This window comes from Lutra lutra, chromosome 9, assembly GCF_902655055.1.
Source record: "Lutra lutra chromosome 9, mLutLut1.2, whole genome shotgun sequence".
NCBI lineage: Eukaryota > Metazoa > Chordata > Mammalia > Carnivora > Mustelidae > Lutra > Lutra lutra.
Genome location: NC_062286.1, coordinates 102,714,358 through 102,740,796, shown reverse-complemented (window position 1 = coordinate 102,740,796; position 26,439 = coordinate 102,714,358). Strand labels below are relative to the sequence as shown.

General features: G+C 41.1%; 1 protein-coding gene across 1 annotated transcript in view; it reads left to right on the top strand.

Annotated features, from left to right (window-relative positions):
* MACROD2 (mono-ADP ribosylhydrolase 2) overlaps positions 1 to 26,439 on the top strand; it is a 2,010,404-nt gene that overhangs the window by 1,872,511 nt on the left and 111,454 nt on the right. The window contains exon 12 of the mRNA XM_047744583.1: positions 23,928 to 23,990. Coding sequence (XP_047600539.1) covers positions 23,928 to 23,990 — 63 coding nt within the window. The remainder of the gene's footprint in view (positions 1 to 23,927; positions 23,991 to 26,439) is intronic.

The following is a 26,439-nucleotide window of genomic DNA, read 5'->3' as shown; positions in this document are numbered from 1 at the left end:
CATTGGCTTTGCATGAGATTGGCGTTTGGAGATTAACCCATAGAATCTTCAGTGCTTGCCTGCTTGAAGTTTCTCCTCCTGAGTTTTACAAACACCAAATCAGTGAGTCCTCTCAACTGGCAAGAAGGAAAAGTGTTCCAGGTGCTATGGCTGTATAACAAAATAGCCTAAAATTTACTGGCATAACATAATGACATTTATTCTGTCCACAGATCTGCTCAGTGGAGATAGCTTGTTTCTAACTCCATTCAGCACCATCTAGCAGAAAATGGGAGATGCTCACTCGCTTGTCTAACCCCTGGGCTTGGGAGATTTAAACAACAGAAAGTTGGAATAAGTGGGGTTCCCTGGGCACCTTTCTAGCTTGGTAAAGTCCCTCCATGTGATCTACCAGTTACAGGGCTTTCTTAGACCTTGACTCAGAGTTCCCAAGGGTCATATCTCTAAGCAAGAGCCAATGGAATTCACATTACCTTCTATGGCCTTGTCTCAAAGCTATACAATGTCATTCTGACCACATTCTCATCACATTCACATCAGATGAGAGAGTTAATGACTCCTCCAGGCTCAAGGGAGCCTGATGGAGTCTTCCAATGGAGATTGTCAATGTCACATTATAATTTTATTTATATATATATATAGTCAATGTCACATTATAAATATATATATATAGTCAATGTCACATTATAAATATATATATATGTATATACATATGGAATGGAATAATCTGCTCCAATATCCATTATACATACATAAAGTTTCATTTTCAAAACTTTGTGGAATAAGATCCTGAAGAAAATACTGGAAACTACTAATGGAAAGCAGGCACAGATAGGAAGATGTGAATATGGAAGTCTTAATATCTATTTTATATAATCATGGGGCTTAGGATTCAAGAATGAGGGAATCAAGAGTGGGTACAGTTGGGGGAATGAAAACTGTGGATTCCTGCCTGGGCTGATTGACTTTAACAAATCTGATTTCTGTCAAATGAAGGCTTTAATCTCTATGATCTCAATGGTTCTATGAAGGTTGAAGTTATGCCACCATATACTTACCATTTCTATTTCCTGTTTAAAATTACTCTCCTACAGAATTTGCTGACTCTCAATTCTGTTGCTTTTGCTAAGCAGGAGCACTTTGCTGTCTGGGCAGCTCTACTAAATCAAGGGGGAGCTTCCAGTCCTCGATGGCACCATGCGTTATTTCAAGAGTTATTCTTCCTTTGTGTATGAAAATTTGCATTTTGAATGTGTGCCATCAGAGGAGTAATAGAAATTGGGGATTATACTGTAGCTGAGTCAAAGGACATATATATATGTATCTATAGATAGATAGATAGAAACCTATCTATCTATCTATTTATATATGTTTTGTTTTGTTTTAAATCTGGAATTCTTCTCCCCTAAGAGATAGTTTGGGTGGTAGATGAGGGTATAAAAACACTAAATCCAGAGGGCAGGGGATATAAAGGAAATGGAAACTAGACTAAAAGGCAATTTCAGAATTGCCTATGAAGGGCGCCTGGGTGGTTCAGTGGGTTAAGGCCTCTGCCTTCGGCTCAGGTCATGATCCCAGGGTCCTGGGATCGAGCCCCGCATTGGGCTCTCTGCTCAGCGGGGAGCCTGCTTCCTCTTCTCTCTCTGCCTGCCTCTCTGCCTACTTGTGATCTCTCTCTGTCAAATAAATAAATAAAATCTTTAAAAAAAAAAAAGAATTGCCTATGAAGTTCCCCAGAAAGTATCTTCATATATGTGTTGATACACTCAGTAGGCACTTTCTGATGATGATCACAACAGAACTCTGCATGTCTGAGACCCTGAAATGGTGACCATTACATGTGCGGCTCCACAAGCCAGTCTGTGGGCATCAGAGTGAATTTGCAGGGAAGTGTTGACATTGCCTTAAAATCCCATCTTGAACCTGGGAGGTGTAGAGAGAAGCTATAGCTAGGGGGTACCCAACCAGAGATCAATGCCAAGATTGGGAAAGAAGTAGGTCTAATGAAAGTGACTGGAACAAGGGTACTCAAAATGAAAATCAATGCAGTGGGAGGAGAGATAAAACATCAGAAGGAGAAATAAAGGCAAAAAAGAAGGAAAGGAGAGGAGACGAGAAGGGAGGGGAGGGGAGGGGAGGGAAAAAAGAAAGGGGAAAAGGGAAGGGAAGGCAAGGCAAGGCAAGGCAAGACATGTTGGACAGTCTGTGGTGGCTGGGGTGTGACCTGGGAAAAAGAGATCCCACAGAGAACTTAGAGAAAATCAGCAGTACCATTAGTCTGAAAGAGAGTGCATTGGGAGGCAATATGGAATTCAGTGTTACTAAGTTTGCGTTTTCACTTTTTAAAATGCCGTTTCCTCATTTCCAAATCGTTGGACTGTTGGTCAAAGAAATGCCCAAAGTACCATTGACAAGTGGCTTCATTCAATGGCAGCCCCAGACAAAGACAAAATGTGAGCTTCTGTTTACACTCAGAAATCCTTTGGCTGGTGTGTTAACCTTGTCTTTAGAAGCCTGCTATTTATATATTAGCATCCACAGGGCTTTGCTTCCTTCTTGGTGCTCAACTGTTGCCAATTTCCTTACCTACCCCTCATTACATTAGGGAAGGTTGGGTGTCACCACCGGTGTGGGTTTCTGGCCACTTTGCCAGCTCTGAGTTTTGATTGCTGGCATCCTTCAGGGCTGTTTCTGAAGGTCGATGTTTCTTCAGGATACAGTTTAGAAAATAGAACTTGGAAATAATGCAAGAGCCAGTTTGTGGGTGTAAGACCTGATTTTGAAATTTGGACATCAATCTTAGGAGGCTGAATCCCAAGGTTTTACTTTTCTTTAAAGTTTTTGTTGTTGTTGTTTGTTTGTTGTTTTTGTTTTTTTGAGAGAGAGAGAGAACAGAGTGAACTAGGGAACACAGGAGGGAGGGGCAGAGGCAGAGGGAGAAGCAGGCTCCCCACTGAGCAGGGAGCCTGATTCAGGGCTAGATCTCAAGACTCTAGGATTATGACCTGAGCCAAAGGCAGATGCTTAACCAACTGAGCCATGCAGGTGCCCCGTGAGGTTTTGCTTTTCAACTCATTCATTGGTAACTACAGGGTTAGATTTCTAAGGACTGAGTTGGACCGGAACAGGTTTGAAGCCGGCTGTCCACCAACCACAGGAGTTCATTCTCTGTGAAGCATGATTAAAACACCATATCCCTCAATCACCTGCAGAGGCCCTTAGAGGAGACTATTGGTGGGTAAACAGGATATTTACTGGGACAAGCAATGAAAAGCAAAAGAAGTCCTGAAACAAAAGAGAGTGATGATTTCACATTGCATCTATGCCTCCAAATTTAATTAAATTATAATTAAAATATAATTCTGCATCAAACTTAATGACATGACAGTGAGCATTTTCATACAGTAAGCAGGGAACATTTTCCAGGCCTCAAGTCAGCCAGGGAGGCACCATGCCACGTGGCATGGCAGACGGGGCACAGGCTCCCTTGGCAGCCAGATCCAGATTTGAACTTCCACTCTCCCACGTACTGGCCTTTGGACTTCAGTAAGTCCTTCTAAGCCTCAGTTTTTGCCTCTGCAAGATAGGAGTAAGAATCCTCACTTCCTGGGACTTGAGCAAGGACTAGAAGTAAAACACATGAAAGAACAAGCCTAAAGTCTGACAGGTGACTAGACAGTGAGCACTCAAAAATGGTAGCTGCTATCACTGTTATTATTAATTATTCAAGGTGGTAGATACTCCATTCTCTTCTCCACAGGAAAAACTAGAAAACAAAATTGGCTTTTTAAATAGCCTGGGTCTAGAATGGGAAACTGACTAGCAAAATCATATCCCGGGCAGTTTTGCTAGCTTTCCAGAAAAAGCATGGTAAATTTATTTATTTTTTTTCCTCTGTCACATGTAGTCTTTCCCTGGAGAAATTTGTAACCTTTACTTCCCTCTGTGTAGAGATTTCTACCGTCTCTCTGTCAGTATCCCTTCTACTGAAGGTGCCCACCAAAAGAATCATTAAGCCCTTATGAGCTAACCGTGAAGTTTCAGCCAAGAAAAAAAATAAAAAGTCAGTTTCCTGAAAATTTATAATATATATAAGTTTGGAATGTACTTGTTTGTGTCTTTCTTTTTTTTTTTTTTTTTTTTTAGATTTTATTTATTTATTTGAGAGAGAGACAGTGAGAGACAGCATGAGCAAGGAGAAGGTCAGAGGGAGAAGCAGACTCCCCATGGAGCTGGGAGCCCGATGTGGGACTCGATCCCGGGACCCCGGGATCATGACCTGAGCCGAAGGCAGTCGTCCAACCAACTGAGCCACCCAGGCGTCCCTGTGTCTTTCTTTTTAAGTTTATAGAACACTCTTTGCTCTTTATGTTGAAAAACTGTCAATTGTTACTGGCTGTTGGCAACTTTTTCACCTTTGAGGTAACAGATTTCTACGATAAAACTTTAACTCTGGTCAAAGCAGACAGTGCGTTATAAAAAAAAATATAACGAGCACATATGCAGCCATGAAATCTCATATATGTTTACTTCTAAAAATGAAAGGGTTTATAGTATTTTAGAGAAATGACGTTTTGTTATTGTTATTGTTGTTGTTGTTTAACACTAGGCACTTAGTAAACATTTCTGGGTAACCCAAAGAAGGAACAAACAAATTAAGCAAATGAAAAAAGGGGATTTACCACAACTGTAAATCATTTCTCTTGAATGAAGTGGGATGAAGTGTACTACTTGCTTTCCTGGAAAAAAAAAATTAAATTAAGATAAATCATTGTTGAAAGAGTTCTTTAGGGAATAAAAGAGCAGTGAATATAGTAATAAAACATGGCTCCCCAAAGCAGAATGTGGTAGTTCCAGTTACAGGAAGCCTATTAATCCCTTTCTTTTCTGGGATTGCCTGCCTTGTGTGTGATTTTGGTTTTGAAATCTTCCTTTTCCTGGGCAGAAAATAACCCCCCAGAATATCAGACCTGTGGTTATTTGACAACCGCTGAATCTACCCCAAAGCAGTTGCTGTTACCTTGATTAACAAAGACCTTTGGGAGGTGAAGGTCATTCCAGACCGGAACTAAACAGCAGGGGATGTGTTAGGGTGTTTTCTGAATGCTGAAAAGGAGGTGGGGTTCAGAGTATGGGTATGATTTTAGCATCATTAGGCCAGGTCTAAATTTTCACTTGGTCAGTGGGAATTTGGCTGCATTACTTAATCAGAAACCTCAGTTGCCTTATCGAAAAAAGGAGGCAAGGATGGCATTCACCTCATACCAGTTCGGGTGAAATTAAGTGACATCAAACCGTACAGTATTTAGCACAATGCTCAAATGTGACTTCCACTATGATCTCTTTCCACTCAAAACCCTTCTGACACCAATTGTGTGGGTTTATTCCTGGCACCCATCAATTCTCCAGTTCCCCAGCTTCACCAACTAAGTATCCTTCAACTGACTTCAATTCTGACATCAACTACCTGGAGTTAGCGTCAGACACCCCACCCCACCCCCCAGTTAAGGGCTCAGTCCCACAAGACTGCCCCACTTCAGACATCAATTGCAAGTCTAGGCCACCCAAACTGGGCCACTGACTGCCTTGCTATAGAGTAACAGGTCCCCACAACCCCCTCCTAGGGTTTGATGATTTCCTGGAACAGCTCACAGAACTCAGGGAGAACAGCTGGCTTTCTATTACTGGTTTATGATAAAAGATCTTACAAAGGACACAAATAAACAGCCAGATGTAGAGATACATAGAGTGAGGTCCAAAAGGGTCCTGAGCACAGGAGCTTCTGTGGAGTTGGGGTGCACCACCTCCTAGCTTGTGGATGTGTTCACCAGCCTGAAAGCTGTCCAAACCTCATTGTCTGGAGTTTTCACAGAGGTTCTGTAACATAGGCATGGTTGATTCAATCGTTGGCCATCAGTGACTGACTCAATCTCTAGTCACCCTCTCCTCCCCAGAGGTTATGGGTGGGGCTGAAATTTCAACACTCTAGTCACATGGTTGAGTCCTCTGGCATCTAGCCCCACCCTAAAAGTTATCTGGGAACCCACCAAGAGTCGCCCTATTAGCAAACATCAAGTAAGGTTGAAAGGGGCTTATTACGAATTATAGAAGATGCTCCTATCACCTTTATCACTCAGGAAATCATAGGGGTTTTAGGAGCTCTGTGCCAAGAACTAGAGACAAAGACCAAATATGTACTTGTCATTATATCACGGTATCACATTAAGTCATATTAAGTGTTCAATAAATGGAAAATAAATGTTGTTCAAACCAACTGTTACACATTTTGATGCCAAGTGTCAACTGGGATGGTTCCTGAAATTTTCTTTCATAAGTTTTAGTTCTCCCCTTTGTACACATGAGAGGGCTCAATCAGATCAGGAGGAGTGGTGCTTCACACCCGTGGTTCCTTGAACTAAAGGTGTAGCAGTGTGGGGATGGGAGGAAGGCAGGCTGGGATGCTATCAGTGTTGTCCCAAAGTGCACAGGACAGGGAAAATAGGTACTGGCTAGAAGAGGAACTGGGCAGTAGGAGAACAAGGAGGTAAGTATGGAGGGGAGGAGAGGAGAAAGGGACAAGGGAGTGTGCCGGGGACGAACAGCTTCAATTGCTAGAAGGAGATTTGCTGTAGGCATTCTTGGGATTTCTTGGAAGGAAACCCATTGTTCTGGACTTAGAAACTAAAAATCAGTTTCCACTAGAGAGGAAGGATTCGAGGGACCAGGCTGGGTCATGAAGAGGTACAATCTGTGAAGACAAAAGTTGACTGCAAAAGGGAAAGGACAAAAATACATTAAAACTGACTCAACCCCTGGTGGGTCCTTCATCCCCACAGCTGACTGAAGGTGGGATAAATCTATGTAACATATCTGTGGCACCTACTCAGCTCAGTGTCCCCATATACTCACCACACCCTCAGCACACATCCTCTCTTGGGGCAGGCTGGCTTTAGGCACTTTCTTGCTGACTGAGACCCAGAGGCCTCAGTTCCTTACTGTGTCAACCTTTCCATAAGCTGATCTATATCCTCATGACATGGCAGCTGGCTTCCTCCAGAGCAAGTGACCCAGGAGAGTAAGAGCACATTCACAGTGGAAGTGACAGTCCTTTTATAACCTAATCTCAAAAGTGACAGACCACTGCTGCTGCCATATTCTGTTAATTAGGCAAGTACCTAAACCCATCACACAGTCAAGGAGAGCTTTCCATTAAGCTCCACCTCTGGAAAAGAGGAAGATCTAACAGTCTGTGGGCATGTTTTTAAAACCACCATAATCCCAAATGGTCTTCTTGTTTCCTATTCTAAGACCTTCTACACCCTCACTGTGTCTCTACCCTTGGATTCTTTGGGACCCCCTCAAATATTAAATCCTTTTATTGACTCAAGATCATGTATAAGTCAAAAGTCCATTCCAATACCATATGCAGTCTTAGAATCAGTGAGAACTTGTCAAAGATGTGGGCTTTGCTACTTCACCGAAAGTGATGTCTTTGGTGTACAGGAAGTAGTAGAGGGTTATCTTCATAACAAGTCAAGCCAATTCCTACACCCTGTAGGTAATCGCCCCTCCACAAAACATTCAGATGCATGGTTTTGTAGGCTGAGTCATCTCCCACTATTTATTCATTAGGTTGCTCTAAAACAGGAGTCAGCACACTTCTGTGAAGGACCAGATGGGAAATATTTTTGGCTCCACAGGCCACATATGGTCTGTGTCGCATATTTTTCTTTGTTTTTATTACAACCCTTTAAAAATGTAAAACCCATTCTTAGCATGTGGGCTGTATGAAAAAACAGGCCTATGGGCCAGAGTTTGATGACCCCTGCTCTAAAATCCATCTCCCAGAAAGACACTCATTGTGTCCTCAGGGAATATTTAGATGTGCTTCTCCACACCACCCAGTCATGAGAGCAGAGCTCCTTTCCATGTCTCTAATTTATCTTACTTGAGGTAAAACGCTGATAGTCCTCTTTTCAGGTTGGATACATTTTACATAGGATTTCTCTCGTTCCTTCAGGGAGACAGAAACAGGTTCAAAAATTGAGTCACTAAAATGACTAATGTGGTCCTGTCAGAGGAGAATTATGGACCTCTAGGGCTATGGTCTCTCAGAGAACTCATTTTGTGTTTCTATCCATCACGTGAATAACAATAACCTTCTCCAACAAGCAGAGTGAAAAATGTATGGACTGCCAGTAAGTATTCCTCACTGCTAACTAAATATTGGCACCACAAAGGCTTTACCCAGCAATGGTGATATGTAGGGAATTTGTGTCAGATCTGGCTTTTAATGGGGAAAAATAATCCAGTCTCAGACTCTGACTTTTTGTGTCTCCACTGCTGTCTCTCATATCAGCATGCTTCAGGAACGACATTGGACACACCAAAAAAAAAAAAAAAAAAAAGTCTGTATTTTAATTTTACCAAAGCATTAGTTAAAATGTATTACTTAGCCCATGAGTCAACAAAAGTTAATGTATTAACATATATATATGATTAATGAATTCATACTAGAAGAGGCAGAAAAGGAGGGGGGGAAAGCCAAAGGGAGAAATTATTTAATGTCATATTTAATGTTTCAGATAGCCCCAGATAAGTAGTACAGCTTTCTTATTTTACTACTCTGCCCAAACTTGTGGCGCTAAACACTGCTAACCTAAGGCGCTACGTGAAAACCATATGTGAGAACATGATGAACACTTGCAAGAGTGGGGAGTTTGTGAATGTTCTTTCAAGCAGCAAGGAATCAGCTAGAGATCTCTGCTTCCTGACCAAATACCTTCAGTCTTAGGTCCTTGTTTCACCCTCTTACAGCTTACCTTGTAGACCTCATTATTAGTTGTAATTAAAACAGACCAAAAATCATAATTAGCCTTCATAGGACAGCTTTGGGGGGCCATCTTTTCATTGTGCATACATGTTTCCCCCGTAACTATTTGTTGTTGTAACTTCTTCCAATCACACATTTAGTAACCAGTATTAGAGGAGATTATTCACTTGCCATTCATTTGAATGGTTCAAGAAGTATGTGCATATATTTGAGTATTTGTCCAGACCATTGGCAGGTGATCGAAAAAACTTTTGATGTACTTTGACATGTTCAGATGGATGCTTGAAATCACAAGGCAGCATTCATTACAATACTACTATTTTGGGTTTTTTTTTTTTTAAGATTTTTATTTATTTGACAGACAGATCACAAGTAGGCAGAGAGGCAGGCAGAGAGAGAGAGGAGGAGGAGGCAGGCTCCCTGCTGAGCAGAGAGCCCCATGTGAGGCTCGATCCCCGGACCCTGGGATCTTGACCTGAGCCGAAAGCAGAGGCTTTAAACACTGAGCCACCCAGGCGCCCTATTTCGGGTTTTTTTTAAGGCAACATTCACATAACTTTGTATGCTGACAGATGATAACTAGACATAGCGTGGTGAGCATTTTGTAATGTGAAGAAATGCTAAATCACTATGTCTTCCACCTGAAACTAATATAATGATGTACGTCAACTGGACTTAAGTGAATAAATAAATACTTCAAGGCCCATTTTGACACTTCTAGAAGTTACAGGTCTTCTGAGGTAAAAGGGGGGGAAATTGGTTCCACCAAGTCCAGGACCATCTGACATTTATCATGAGAGCTGGGAGAGGTGGAATAATTTATTCTCATAAGCAAACTGCCAAGAAGATAGAAAGTCCTAAATACCTTTTTCAACCATTGCTGTGAGAATGTTCTCCTATGATCTTCCTCATGGGTAGCATTCCATCATCCCTCCACCATTGAACTCTTCCTGTCTGTTGCTCCTTGCTATATCCACTCCTTCTTCATGGGAAGAACTTTAGTTTAAGTGGGAATGGGCTCTACGTAGTAAATGACTGTCCCTAATTGTAATAACTTTGTATGCTGACAGATGGTAACTACACTTACCATGGTGAGTATTTCATGATGTATGTGATTGTCAAATCACTATGATGTACACATAAAACTAGTATCATTGTCTGCCAACTATATTACAGTGGAAAAAAAAAGACCATATTTGGAACCCATGAGAGGGAAAAGCCCTATGTCCACTAGGTGAAATGATTCTCATTTTGAAGGCATGAAATCACTTGTAGAGATTTCTCTTTTCATTGGTCACATAAATCTATATAGTTCACCAAACATATTTCCATGGAGAGGAGACAACTGGAATGCCTTTAGAGTTATTCAAAACAGTGCATCAGATAAGGCAGACTTCTGCAAATTGACCAATTTGGCAGAAAGAACAAAGCACATTCCAGAATACTCTCCAGTTAGGGATTCATGTGTTGCTTTATGTCTATAGCATTGAACATACTGGCAATACTTAATTGTCTGTGGCCTCCTCTGCCATCAGGAGAAGAGAAACAGATGTTCCCATTTGTCTTTTGATGTGGCTTCTGATATTGACATTTACTTGTCTAAAATAACATCAGCCACCCTGGACAATTTTTCCCTAGTCCTTGAGTCTATGGACTAATTGCTTGTAGCTATTAAGTATGATTATCATCTCAAGGAGATGATCTATTGCCAGCAGGTATCACCCCAGTACAAGGGAAAAACAGGTAATATTAGGAAGAGAACATAACAACCACACACACACACACACACACACAGAAAATATAGAGAACTTTATTTGTTCAAAGTAAAGTGAGACCCCAGTAACTCTTTTTGAAATATGCCTAATACAAATTTGGGGGTACTTAAATTCAAGACCAGGAAGTCTTATCACTCATTATAGTAATTCTGTAACTGGCATTATAGTTCAGAATAGTAGATAATTAGAGTATAATCAGTAGACTTGGGAGATGTGATGGTTTAATTATTAGATACAAGTAATTTATACTACATTGAAAATGACAGCCTTCTTAAATCATGGCTTGATGGGAAAGAAATAATGATAATACTGGACACATGTAAGAGAGGGAGGAAGTATGATAGATCTGGAAGTCATAGAATGGAGGCAGAATTGGGATAAAGGGGACTAGAGTCCTTTTGCTTGACTGGCAGGAGGGCTTTCAGTAAGATAGTGTCCTACTTGTGACATAAAGGGACCAGGTACTGGAAGTGACTATTGCAGACCAGACAAATACAACCCAGACAAAATCACAAAAGAAAACAAACAGAAAGCTAACCAGGCATTTCAGCAAGTAGCATAACCATATATATGTGTGTGTGTGTGTGTGTGTGTGTGTGTGTGTGTGTGTGTGTGTGTGTGTATGTGTATTATTTTTTTAAATGACCATTACAAGTTTCCCACTCTGTCTGTAGACGTTTCCTGTGAAACCTTTTGTAAGCCAAAGTGGCTCAAAGCAAAAAAGCAATTACCATTTCATAAAAGTGAAAATCCTCTGCAGATTTCTTTTGGTTATTGAAAATAGGTGTTAATGTAAGTCTTTTGTAAAAGCAAAGTGCTTTACTTCTTTAAAAAAAAATCTTATACAAACTTTCTAGATACCATTTTAGAAGGTCTATTTTCTACTGGTCTATTTTTCCTTCCCATCTACTTGATTTCCCTTCCTTTCTACTGAAACATCTCAACTGCGTAAGGTGCATCCTGGGCCCCCCAAATCAACATGGCTTCCTTCTTTCCCAGGCTCAGTCACTGCTCCCCAGCTCCCATTTTCCCAGACCATATGCCTGAATGAGATTCCAGGTAGCATGATAGCATGGTGATCAATGGATTTCTCATTGGAAGCAGGTGACCAAGGCTCAAATCCTGTTTCTACTTCCTGCTAGCTATGGGACCTTTGGAAGAGTTATTTAAACTATCCAAAGTCATTTCTTCACCTATAAAATAGGCTATTTATTGTATCTGTGCTGCGAGGTTGTTATGAGTGTTAGATGGGATAAATCAGAACTTCTGTAATAGAGGCTGGCACTGCTCCTCATCATTCACACCTCCATTCAAACACTCCACAAAGCCAGTTGATTCTACCCCTTGACTATCTCCTCAATCCATTCTATTCTCTGTTTTCACCTTCCACCCCTTAATCTCAGACTTCCATCATCTGTTATCTGGAGTATTTTCTCAGTTCCATGTGGGTCACTTATCACCCCCCATCTTCCCCCACCCCAATCAATCCAGAACCCACAAAGCAGCTAGGTGAGAGAGAAACCATGGATCCCTACCCCCTTCATGGAAGCATCTCCCTCCTCTTAGTAAGGGGTAAAAAGTTCTTTGTACCATAACCACTTGTTCTTCTTCTGGCTTCTCTCCTTGCTCCACTCCCTTTGTTTCCAGTGGTCCTGCAGAACAAAATCATGTGACTCTCCAAATATACATGCTCACTCTCTCCTCTAGATCTTGTTCCCTAACCTTTGGAACATTCCCAAATGCCTGGGTATCTTCCCTTTAGGCCCATCTCATGGTACTCACTCTCTACACCAGCCCCATTGGCTACCCCCGAGTCTTCAAGGATGCCATGTTCTTTCCTGCAACAGGTCCTATGGACGTGCTTTTCACTCTATCTGGAAAATTCATCTATCTCTGCCTTTTTGATTCATTAATTTCTACCAATTAATTTCACATAATAAATGCCTTAAACTTATCAGCTCAAATACCCTTTGCACAGAGTAGTCCCCTCTGATGACCTTCTTAGATAGAAGTCCTCTTGGCAAACTGTACTTTCCTTCATTAGCACTTACCATAACTGGGGATAATATGTTTGTGTAATTGTTTAGTTTAAAAATATCTTAGATCAGATCCCCCGTGTTAAGATAAGGACTCAAGGGCAAGTGTTTGATTTGGGGAATGATCCAGGAAGCACCAGGAGGAAGTAGGGAAGTGAGACAGGGAAAGGAAGGAAACAGGTTCATGAACAGGCAGGTTATCCTGTGGGTGGTTGGGACTGGGTCCTGTAGGGGAATTCTGTGGGATGTGCCCCAGAGTTCTCCCACTCAAGGGGAATGAAGGCAAGTATTATATGTGCTGCCGAAGCGAGCACTGAAGGCAAGTATTAATTACCTTATTCTGTCCATCACGGGTTGGGGGGCTGCTTCCAAACTGACTGCATAGGACAAGGATCCTGTTGAGACTAGAAAAATCCCTAAGGCAGGGCGCCACAGGTGTTCACGAGGAGAGGCCTTTGGTGAATGAAGAGGGAACAGGGGTGCAGATTTGACAGTTTCAGCCTCAATATCCACCTGCCCCCTGGACTCTGAGGTCTGCAGCCCCCTTCCTCACTAGTCAACTCCACTCATAGGAATACAACATGAATCACAGATGCATGTGTAACTTAAAATTTGGGGGAGCAATGTTTAAAAAAAAAAACACTAAGAGAAACAGGCACCATTAACTTTAACTCTATATTTTATTTAACCCATATAGCCAAAGTGTTGCATTTCAATGTATAATCATTGTTACACAATCAATGTGTAAAAATTGTTAATGAGCTATTGTACCTTGTTTTGTGCTGTCCTTAAAAGAGGATGTGTATTTGACATTCATAGCACATCTCAATTTGGACATGCTGCGTTTCCATGAGTGTGATTTCTACACTTATGAATTATTTTCACGTATTTCAACATGAAATTTATTTTAACAAATTTAATTTATTAATTTAATAAATTTCAATGTGAAATTTATTCTGGTATAATAATGTCAAATAACTATTAAGTGAACATTAGGTTAAACAAAACCTTTACTGGAATTCTGCAGTTTTTAAAGAAAGATAAAACACGTGCATTACGCTGCTGTTTTTATAGTTGTTAGTAAGCTTGGGAGGAGCGGTCAAGTTTTATCATCTATAGGATTTGTAATTTGAATGAGGGCACCTTTTTATAAAACATTCACATTGAATCATGGAAAACCCACACATTGCCTTCTTCCTAAACTTCAAAATCCCAAGCAGCATGGTAAAATTTCTGCTTTCACCACTTAAAATAGCATGTTTCAACACTGAAGGACCAACTCTGTTAAAGGGGGGAAAATGGTAGAAACACAAAGACGGACAATTTTACTTCCCATAACCACGTGGGACTGCCTACAATTAAGCCTGTGTATACGGAATTGTGCCCTCCCTGAGAGACACACCTGCTCTGAACACATGCACATTCTCCCCAGAGCAAAGCAAGTGGAGAACTGAAGCACTTGCTTAGATATTCCTCACTTAATTCAGCTCAAATGACCAATATTTATTCAGATCTACATATGTAAGATAAATTCTCTTATTTTTCTCTGAATAATTGCCTCCAGCCTCATTTTCACCTTGAGCAAGCGATACAGAAAGATACAGCTGTTGAAACCACTCTGTCCAGCTTTCTTCCATCAACTCCCAAAGGGAAAGGCTTTTGTGTTCCTCATAGCCTAGTTTATTTCCTCTCCACATCTTGAACTTCGTAGGTACTCACCAAATGTTAACTGATGGCGAAGATACTGAGCAGCTTTTCCATTTGTTTATGGAATGATTCTTCTATTCAAAGAACATCTTTATATCCTTTCTCTTCTTCAATAAAAAAGTGAAACAGTGTTTCATCTTGCCAGTTCTGTTTTAACATCTGCAGAGAGCACAAATGTGTGCCTGTTTTAAACAAATGTGTAGGCACACCAGTTTTCTTGATATAGAAGCATAAGTGACGATAGAGAGAAATAGTTTTTAGAAGGAAAATTAACCTTAGGGCTTAAAGTTAATAGAAATGGCAATTGTTGTTTTGTTGGAGAGAGAGAGCATTGTAATGCTATTATGCTAAGTTTATTTTTTTTCATAATTTTCCCAGTTATGTTGCAGACACAAGCTTATGTGCATACCTGAAAACCAGTGTAATTTACAGTCAATTCACCAATGTAGGTCACCTGGTAGAGTAACCACAAGCATCAGCATATGTTGATTTGTAGCCTCAGTTGCACTGTGAAGTCATGGGAAGACTTTAGGAAAGCAGTTTAATTCCCATTTGTTTGTTTCCTAATCTGTATATATATATTAAAAAAAGGCCACATTAATGTATTTCTTATTATTGTCATTCCTTAATGGTTATTGATTATATGCAGGATGCTTTGTATCTCTGCGAGGCATTGCAACTTTCCCCGGGGAAGACTGTGCTAATGAATAGTGTTTGTAAAGTACTTGGGAATCCTTGGATTAAAAGCTAACCATATCAGGGTAAAAGTATTTGTATTAACACGCCATATGGGAGAACCATATGTTATCTATTAAGAGGGTGTGTGTGATATTGAAAATAGCTCTCTAGTGCATTGCTTTGTGCTATTTTTATAACAAGTTATGTCATGGCAAGTTTTGGTATGCCAGGATCATACCTCCATTGTGGAAATGCTACAAAATTCAATCATTCACCAGGTACTCATTGAGTTTCTTATTGAACGCTTGGCCCTCTACTTACCATCATACAAAATATATGGAGGGGACAGTTGCATGCTACAGTCTCATGTGTTCCTTTCATTGAATTTGTATTACACTTGGTTCTCCCCTAACAGACATATCTGCTTTAAAAGTAACAGGTTCAATTATTTCCTCTTCCTTCTACATGGACAAGTATGCTGTTTGAGTACATTCTTAGGAATTCTTTCTACAAGAATGTAGAAAAAAAAAAAAAAAGGACTGTGGCACCTGGGTGGCTCAGTCGGTTAAGCATCTGACTCTTGATTTCATCTCAAGTCACGATCTCATGTGTTGTGGGGGGATCGAACCCCACATCAGGTTCCCCACTCAGTGGGGAGTCTGCTTCTCTCCTCCCTCTCGCTCCCCCTCTACACATGATCTCTCTCTCTTTCTTCCTCTAAAATAAATAAATAAATCTTAGGAAAGAAGGAAGGAAGGAAGGGAGGGAGGGTAGGGAAGGGGGAAAAGAAGAAAGAAGAATAAGTTGATGTCTTCTCTGTCCTATAACTGAAGACCAACCATGGCTCTTGCACAGTCTCTGTGAATGAGGTATGGTTACGATAGTATTTGGTTCAAGTAGAATTGGTACTGGCAGGCAGGAAAGCAAGCATTTCCCCAAATGGGCTATGTGTGCCTCTCCACCTTCCCAGGAGGTGCTTAGTTATTAGCCTGGATAACTGAATTGTAACAAGGGATTCCTTCCCTAAGTGACTCTTCCAAACAGCAATAGAGGTATTGTTAATAAGAACCTATGTCTGGGGCACCTTCCTTGAAAAATGCCGCCCTACATGATATATGAACCTCAAGTTTCAAGGGACCTAATGATTTTGCAAGACGAGTTAATTTCCCCCTTTTTTTTTTCCTGGTTAGTTTGTGAACTAGCTCTGGGAGCACAGGTCAGGAAGGAGCATATTTCATTGATCCACAAATATTTATTGAGCACCTATCAGGTGTTCCTTCTAGGTGTTTAGGAGGCCTCAGGCAATGAAGGAAACAAACATCCTTACTTTGGTGGAACTTACATTCAAGTGGGGGAGATATACAGAAACAATGAATAGAATACTTACCTGCACTGTATCTTAGAAAATGATGGATCCACATAAGGAGGATGAAGGGTGTAGGGGTGGGGAGATGGTGTAATTTTAAGTAGAGCGTTCAGCATAGACCTCATTGAAAAGGAGACATTTTGAGCCAAGACTTGAAGGACTTGGAAGCATCTCAGGCAGGGGGGAAAGGCAGTAGAAAGACCAGAGGAGAAGAGAGCAGCCACTATGGCTGGAGTGGAGTGCATGGGAGGCTTCTAGAAAAATGTCAGGGCAGGAAAACCATAGTGGAATCCACCACAAAGAGCCTTGCTGCCGTTGAGCAGGGGAACGGTATGACGTGACTTACACTGGAAAACAACCTGGCCTCTAGGTTGAGAGCAGATCTGGAGGACAAGAGCTTAAGCCACTGTCACCACCCAGGGAAGAGAGGGGAAAGGAGGTTGGACCTGGGCGGCGGTGAGAGCAGATGAACTCTGGTTACCTGTGCTCCCTACCAGTCACCATACTGGATTTTTAGGAACCCTTATTTGTGATCAAAGACACTTGACATTTCAAAACAAATCCACAATGTAATGAGCTTCAAGCAGAGGCTCAGATAGATAGCATACCCTTTCTACACCCAAAACTGAAATCCAGTTCAATCAAAATAATAAATAATAATTACTGCTTAGGGGAAAATGAAGTTTCTTTTTTAATCCCTTGACAAGCATTTATGGAGCCCCAATGAACTTAGGCACTGTGCTGGGTGCTGAGGACACCACAGCAAAGGTAAGGGCCTCTCTCTCAAGGAGGACTTACAGTGTCACCACCAGGAGTCTGAAGAGGTCACAGGAATCTGCAAGAGAAAAGAGATCTCAGGCTTTGCAATGATCTGGACCAGAGTTTAAGACTCAGCTCTGCCACTGTTCACAGGACTTCAGGGAAGTTACTTGGCCTCCCACAATCTTGATTTCTTCATCTGTAAAAATGTAGATAAAAGTCTAATTTAGTAAGACTCATGGGGGATTCATAGTAATAGGTATGAGGTGCCTGAAAGTCTGAAGTGCCTGGTACCAAGGAGACACTCAGACCAGCAGCTACCAATCATGTTAGATGGTGAGGACTCAACTGGACATCTCTTTTTATCTGCACTGAAAGATGCATGTGAAGCTTTTCATTAGAATAACAAGACAGCCAACTTGGGAACTTAACTTTCCTTACACCCATCTGTTGACATTGACTAATTGGCTGGTGACACCTCCAGAAAAAAGCTTTAGTGTTTGAAACTAAGCATCCCTCCCCTTCCTTCCTTCCTCTCTTTCTTTCCTTCTTCCTTTCTTTCTTCCTTCCTTTCCTTCTTTCGCCCTTCCTCCCTTCCTTCTTTCCTTCCTATCTTTCTTCCCTTACTTTCTAAAGCCGTTAAGTAGGGCTGAGCAAGTAGGCACTCACACCAAAGGGGGCTCGGGGTGAGGTGGCAAACACCCAGCACAGAGCTTAGGCAAGGTCAGGAGGGCATCTCAATTCTTAGGTTGAAGGAAACTGAACACATGTTACAACAAAATGCAGTGTGTGTTCCTAGAAAAATATGAAAGATACTATTAGAAAATTGGCAAAACTTGAATGTGGTCTGTGGCTTAGAGAGTAGGGGGTGTCATCAGGCTAATCTCCTGATCTTGATGGTTGCGCTATAGTCATGGAGGAGAATGTCCTTATTTATACAAAATACGTACTAAAGTATTCAGGGCTCCAGGAGGCAATTATGTCTGCAACTCACTCTCAGTAGGTTCAGAAAAGAAAGGAAAAAAAAAAACTCTTTGTACCATTCTTGTAACTTTCTATAGTTTAAAATTATTCCAAAATGAAAATATCTTTAGCATTAAAAAAATAGTTTAGAGTTATAGTATTGTGCTTACCTGGCTTAAATCTCAGGCAAGCTCAATTCTTTTTTTTTTTTTTTTTTAATTAACATATAATGTATTACTTCAGGGGTACAGGTCTGTGATTCATCAGTCTTACACAAGTCACAGCACTTGTGTGACTTGTCATAGCACATACCTTCCCCAGTGTCCATCCCCCAATTACCCCATCCCTCCCACACCCCTCCCCCCCAGCAACCCTCAGTTTATTTCTTGAGATTAAGAGTCTCTTACTGTTTGTCTCCCTCTCTGGTTTCATCTTGTTTCTTTTTTCCCTGCCTCCCCTATGCTCCTCTATCTTGTTTCTCTAATTCCTCATATCAGTAAGATCATATGATAATTGTCTTTCTCTGATGGACTTATTTTGCTCAGCATAACACCCTCTAGTTCCATCCATGTCATTGCAAATGGCCCAATTTCATTCCTTTTGATGGCTGCATGGTATTACATTGTGTGTGTGTGTGTGTGTGTGTGTGTGTGTGTGTGTGCGTGTGTATATATCACATCTTCTTTATCCATTCATCTGTTGATGGGCATCTAGGTTCCTTCCATAGTTTGGCTATTGTGGACATTGCTGCTATAAACATTTAGGTGCACGTGCCCCTTTGGATCACTGCATTTGTATCTTTAGGGTAAATACCCAGTAGTGCAATTGCTGGGTCATAGCGTAGCTCTATTTTCAACTTTTTGAGGAACCTCCATACTGTTTTCTAGAATGACTGCACCAGCTCAGGCAAGCTCAATTCTTAACATTCTTAGTGTTCTATGTGAATCTGCATGACAATATAGTTTAACTCCTTAGCTATTATATTAAGTATCATTCTTCCCACATATTTGCTGTCCCATAATTTATCTTACCCAAACAAATATTAGTTATGTTTCCAAGAAGGGAATAGTAGGCTGTGGTGTCAGCTGATTCTCAAAACCCTGCTGCCACCACTTGCTAGATGAAGGATCTTAGGCAAATTACTTATCTCTGTATCTCAGATTCTCAAAACCCTGCTGCCACCACTTGCTAGATGAAGGATCTTAGGCAAATTACTTATCTCTGTATCTCAATTTTCTTATCTGTGAAATGTGGATAATAATAATACCAGGGGTGCCTGGGTGGCTCAGTTGGTTAAGCATCTACCTTCAGCTCAGGTCATGATCCCAGGGTCTAGGATTGAGCCCTGCATTGGGTTGCCTGCTCAGTGGGGAGTTTGTTTCTCCCTCTGCCCCTCCCCCTGCTCATGTTCTCTCTGTCTCTCAAACAAATAAATAAAATATTTAAAAAGTAATAATAACAATACCAAGCTTACTGGGTTGCTATGAGAATTAAATTTTATGGTCTATGCAAAGTACTTAGACACTGAGCAGAACATAGCCACTATTCAATAAATATTAGCAGTATTAACCAGTATTATGCTATTACTCACATTGCTCTGTTACATAAGACATAAGTATAATTGATGGAAGTGCCTACTTTTGAGATCATTCCTCTCTTATATAAGCTAACATTAATTTTTGTGTGTATATTCTAGAGAATTTGGGAACATGTGAGATGGAAATGTTAGCCGGGTGGCAAAATATAAAATTAAAGACTGAATTCTTTATAAACAGAAGAGGATTGACTTAAAAAAAAAAAAGTTGAGCCTTCCTGATTTGAGAAAAATAAATAAACCATTTGTATTAATCAGCTGTTGTCATGATAATACTGTGTAACAAATGACCCCCAAATAGAGTCCCTTACAACAAAATTACTTATTCTCATGCTCACAGATTTGCAAGTTGACTACCATTCAGATGATGTAGGCTGGGCTCTGCTGGACAGCTCTGTTTCAAGCTGTGACTTGCCTGGGCTTGGCTCCCAGTCATACCTTGGGTTTGATCTGCTCCACATATCTCTCATCCTCTTTAAACCAGCAGCTATACAGTCATCTTCTTGTCATGACAAATGTCAGGAACACAGGTGTCAAGTCCAATTATGCAACACAGTTAAGCCTTTTTGCTCACATTGTGTCCACTAATATTTCACTCGCTAAATGAGGTAACTTGATCAAACCCAACATTAGTGGATTGGGATGTATGCTCAGCCCACAGTGGGAGAATACTAACTGTCCAGTCCATTACAGGGGACTGAAGAATCAGGACCAATGATCTAATCTATCAACCACTGTATTTCAATGGTATATGCTCTGTCTGTGCCTGGAAATGTCGGCACCTCTATAAGAAAGATTATTAGTTCATGAACAGGCAGCACACATCAGGTTGTTTCTCCAGTAGCAGGGATGGATTTGCTTGGATTTATTTCCCCTTTTTCTTCCCATGCACAGTTCACAAAAAGAACCACCCATATCAGGATAGTAATCTGTGGCCATGACATTGAGAGTTTGCCCTTGTGCATCTCTCTCATGCAGAAATAAACATGGATTACAGTCTTGTCATCATCCAACAAATAATGCATTCCTACTGCCTCCATGAATTCAGTTCACAGCAGGAGTCTCTTATTTTATTTGTATAAAATTGCTGAAATATCCTTGCATATAGTACATGCTCAATAAATATGGGTTGAAAGAGTGAAGAGCAGGATATGAATACTGAAGAAACAAAAATTATGCAACAACTAAAATGCTCACAGATTACCGTGCTTTTTGGCTTGAGAAAATAACATGTGATGTGACTCCCACCGTGAATGCTATGGGAATTTATTATCTGAAATAAATATGTGATCTTAAATGCGTACTAACTACAAGAATTTAGCTTCTGCGTGACATTTTTTAAGCTAACAGAATTGCCTGTCACTTCCCTATATTTCTTCACATTTATTATAAGCCTTTTAAATCCCTTCTAAAAACCACAAGTCTATATTCGCCACTCTACTTAACTTTTTATTGTTTATGGGCTTCCTGTGAAGATAGCTAGACAGACAAGGCTGATGAAAAGGAAAGCTTGTCCTTATCAAATAAATACTTACCGGTAACTGTTGTAAAGGGATTTTTTTCCCCCTACCAGTGGAAGACCCCTGTTTCAGTAAGAACCCACTCATTTGAGGCATTTTAAATGGATGGAAAGTTATAAGCCAGCCAAAGTGTCCTTCTGAAAGAGTGAAAGGAATGTTAATCTAATTGCAGGAGAACGCTTGCTTAGAAAGCGAGACTTCTACGCTGGCTCCCCCTGCTGGCTGTGAGGGTGAACTGTCTAGAGACGGATGAAAGCAGTGTACCTAAACCTTGTCCTCCGAGGCCACGTTACTCAAATGGCAAATCCAGCGTTCTTCTAGAATGCACTTACTCGGTAATAAACATGCCATTTCTTGAGTTTTCTTTGTAGGGCAGAAATATTGCAACTGGATCCTACAGTCAAGGCTCAAAGTGGGAACCAAGAACATGTCCCTCCGGTGGCTGTGTTAGGGAGTGGGACGGCACGCAAATGCAGAGGGGTAAAAACCCAGTCGGGGTACGTTAGGAAAACAGACTGGTTTTTATTGTTATAAAGCCGGCCTCGGGGTCTGACTGGAAATGTCCCTCTCATGCATTTCACCAACTCCTCACCTTCCTCTCACTGAAAATGTGTTTCTCTTTCCCTTCTTATCTTCCTCTGGCGCAAGAAGGCTTTTTACTCTAAAGGAAACTCGGTAACCAGACTAATTTTAAAGGCAGCCTGTCACTGCGGACTGCAAACCTATTGTGAAATCTCTGTTAAAAAGACCGTCCACTGGGAGAGACAGAAAAGCTGGCAGGTTTCTCCTGCTTGATTCTGACTCCATTTGGTGGGAGGAAGGGGGGAAATACTGACCCATGGATTTAACACGTGCTGCAGCACCCACTTAGCCTTGTTAAGGGAGCAAGAGCAGCAAGTATGGCTGTTTCCTTCCTAGAGCAAAATCCAATGCCGTCATCTGCTTGGAGAACTAGAACAGAGCAAATGTCAGACTGTTAAGCGGTACTGTAAATATGCCATTTAGAACACTGGGTATAGGTACCTGTAGAGCTGCCTCGGGTTCTCCTGTTCAAAGTTAGCCTGTATCCCCCCAGACAGATAGCACAGGTGTTGGGCAGAGGGAATTGTATACATAATTGTGTTTTCATTAGTAGCATTTTTTTCCATACTTCAGAATGCCACTCTCATTTATTTATTTATTCATTCATTCATTCATTCACTCATTTATCTATGTCACTGTATTATAAACTTTTTTCTTTCATTCAAGTCAATTCCAAATGTTTTCCCATCTGCAACTCTCTTTGGTCAGTTCTTTTTCAGAGCAACTTGGTGAAATGTTTTCCCATTGCTTTTGAGGCTCTTGTTTGAGCACTCCTATTTGAGTCCTCCTCTAGGGAGGATTCCCCTCCTCTGGATTAAGAGCTGGTAGTAGTAATGGATGGTGGGTCAAGGCAGGCAAGCAAAACAAGGTTAAGTGATCTGAGCCTGGTGATGGGTCAGGACTCTGAAAAGGGCTCAGCTGGGTGATTCTTCAGCTCTTGGTAGCGCTGGTGAGGTCATGGTTTGCCTGCATGCATCAGGCAGCTGTGCTAAGTTGGAAGGTGCAGAAGGATTCACCCATGTGTCTGGCCCCTCGGTGCTTTGCCACATGGCACTACTCTCTTTCCATGAGCCTCTCTCTTAGGGGGCTAGCCTGAGCATCTCTGCAACATGGTGACTGGCTTCCCAGAGGGAGAAATTCGAAGCTTCTAGTCCTCTGAGGCCTTGGCTTGGGGATCCCAGGCATCATTTCCACATTTCACTGATCTAGTCACAGAACCAGTCCAGATTCAAGAAGAGGAGAGAAAAATTCCACTTCTTGAGAGACAAAGATCTATGGCCATCTTTAACCCATAGTAATATATGCTACTCACTTCTGCTTCTCTGCTTTCTGTACTCAACATGCTTTATGTTCTGTTCCGGTGTCTTAATATAAATTTTTCTTTTTTAAAAATTTTCCAAACAAGAAGAGATTTGGAAACTGTCCCAGCAATGAGGTAGAAAATCCTGCCTTTATTTGCCTTTGAAAAGTTTATTTTTTCTACCCATAAATCCACCGATATATATTACACATTTTAAGCCAAAAGAAAATGTTAACCAGTTTCTAGCATACAGCCATCACCGAACCTGCCCAGTGATTTGTTTTTCAAGGAGTTATGTACTATGGTGTACCCTTGACCAATGTAGTCTGTTCAAGACAAAGTATCTCATAGCATAGATGTGTTAGACTGTCATGTGTACATTAGCTAAAAATAGATTTTTTGCAACATATATCAAACAGGAAAAGGAGTCATAGAAACTTAATCAAGCAAATTTCCTTACACGGTGTATATCGCTTCCATCAAGGGAGAAACACAGATTCGAATTAAGATCAGTACTGCATTTTGGGAAATGCTGTGCAAGGAGAGAACTGTTGTAGGAGTGCTGAGTGAATTTGGTTTACTATAGTAGAACATTTCGTCAAGCAAATCAGGTGAGAAGGGACAAGTATAAATGCACCTATTTATGTAGGTAATTATTCTGTTTCAGGCCTCTGATTCATCTCTCTGCCTTGCTTTGGGAGTCAGGCTACATTGGTTACAATTAATTTCAGTGCTGCCTATTAGCCATAAAGAGATATTTCATAAATTGACTTGATGTATTTTTTTTCTTCCCCCTCTGTGATTTTCTTGCAAGATGAGAATGGTCCAGAGGAAAAACAAAATATAGAAGAAATGGAAGAGCAGAACCAAGAAGCAGGTGGGCTCAGATTTTTTTTTTTTTTTTTTTGAGGAGTCTCCTAGGCCTTATCCACAGAGATGAACAGTAACTTCACTCAGATGTTGTTTTCTAGACATGCTTATACCTTTTCACCAGGTTGATTGCCATGTTCGTATAGGTCTCCCTCAAGAAGCCACCAATTCCACTGACTATAGGTGACAGCACTTCCAGTCAGAAGGGTGCATTCTCATTCCCCATTCACCAAGTCCATTCTTCTTCTGTGTAACAACACTTTGCTTAGAAATGCTCTAAGAGCAACAGGCAAAGTTTGGAGCAAGAGCAGTGCTACCTCAGAACTTGGCTACCTCAAAATTAGCAGATTTAGTTTGGGGAGAAAAAATAAAATACAAAATGTTCAAAGGAAAGAAATAAGAGGCTTTCCCTCCATGAGGAGTAGAATGTTCTTTACTGTTTTGCATTATACTTTGAAGAGCCGTGTTTCTGGTTGTTTCTTTAGGGGTGGTAGGACACAGTGTCATGGAGCCCGGTTACCTCACAACCAGACCTAGCATGAGATCCAAAGCCTTCCTGACATCTCCTCTTTCCCTAAGAACAGATGTGTCCATTGGATGTTTATAGATTCTCTACTGTAGATTCCGAATGGAATATCTTTAAGTGAAGTAGCACTTAAGACAGAAGAGGTGGTCAGCACCTTTAGCTTCTCGTCTCTTTTTACCCATCTCTGTCCTCAGTCACGCTCTCGTTTAAAAGACTGATAGGGGTCGCCTGGGTGGCTCAGTGGGTTAAGCCTCTGCCTTCGGCTCAGGTCATGATCTCAGGGTCCTGGGATCGAGTCCCGCATCGGGTTCTCTGCTCGGCAGAGATCCTGCTTCCCTCTCTCCCTCTCTGCCTGCCTCTCCATCTACTTGTGATCTCTCTCTGTCAAATAAATAAAAAAAAAAAATCTTTAAAAATAAATAAAAAAAATAAAAGACTGATAGGCACGGTTATGCTATTAACAACACCACCCAAATCAAAATACCCATCTTTCCTTTAGTCTCCAAGTCCCCCTGAGCCCCATGGGGGGGGGCATTTTTGAAAGAGTGAGCACTGTCTGATGTGTGCCAGGCACATCCCAGGCCATATGCTCAATTCTTGGAAATCAACCAGGTAGCATGATAAGTTTTTCACTGAAAACTTCCTACATTAACCTTGGAAGTTTTGCTAGAGAACTGGAATCTTTTATTATTAACCTGGAGGATGGAATTGAAGAAGGCCAATCAGAGAAAGCACTGAAGCAAAGCAGCAGGGACCTTGTGTAGCTGCCGCTGGGTCAGCCGGCTCCCTTGGCCGAAACATAGTCCTTGCAATGAATTGAATTTCTGATCCAGCAGACTGTTGATATCCACCACTCCCCACCCCAGCTCCCAACCCACACATCATTATGCGCTGTGGAAGATGAGTTTTGTGTGAGAAGCTGTCACTGTTTTCACTGTTGGCCACTGACAAGTATTAGTCAACTAACTGCTGACAGCTGAGGCCATTCTCTGGTGAGATTTCACAGGTTTCATTCACTCACTGTTCTGTCCCCAGCTATCTTTATCAACATAGATTTTCCCCACCCTTGTTCACATGCACACACACACACACACACACACACACACACACACACACACACACATTTGCCTGTGGTTTGTTTATTCATCCCTTTTTAGCTTGTCTGTTGAGAACAGGCAGTTTCTTTTTGGATTTGGGATCACCTGTCAGCAGAGAGTGGTGGGGCTTTGGTCTTCTTCTCTACCCTTTGGATCGATAGCATTTTCATCACAGTATGTTTACGTCTCAAGGTAAAGAATAATTCAAATGGCACCCCTGAGGGCCTCAAGTGAGCCTGCTGGTTGTCCCCAATCATAGCAGAATTCATCTCTGATCTTAGCTGTTGTCAGTATACATGCTTATGTCTGCTCTGGCTCATTTCCTAGCCTTCCTAATCCAAGTGCAAAAAAATCAAAGATGAGGTCCTGGTCAATAAAGCCCTTCTGACCTATTGCTCTTCTTCCAAAATAACAAAAATGATAATACCTCCTTTACAATTAATATGATTTCCAATTTCAATTTTGATTATGTAACTGTGGGTCTCTTCCACAACATGAAAAACACAATCTCAAACCTGCACAGTTTGACTGCTGTCACAATCCAAATTGAAGTTGTAGATAATATTCCTCAAATAGTCGTATTATTATTATTATTATTATTATGTTCAATTAGCCAGCATATAGTACATTATTAGTTTCAAATAGTGATTTAATGAATATATATCAAGGGTCTATGTGACTCAGGTGCTGATCTGGGCACTGGGATACAACGACAAACCATAAATACAATATCCCTGCCTCCTTGAAGCTTATATTATGGTGGGGTTGGTGGTAGGAGGGGGGATGAACCTCAGAAATAAACAATAAACAAAAACACACAAGATGGTGATAAA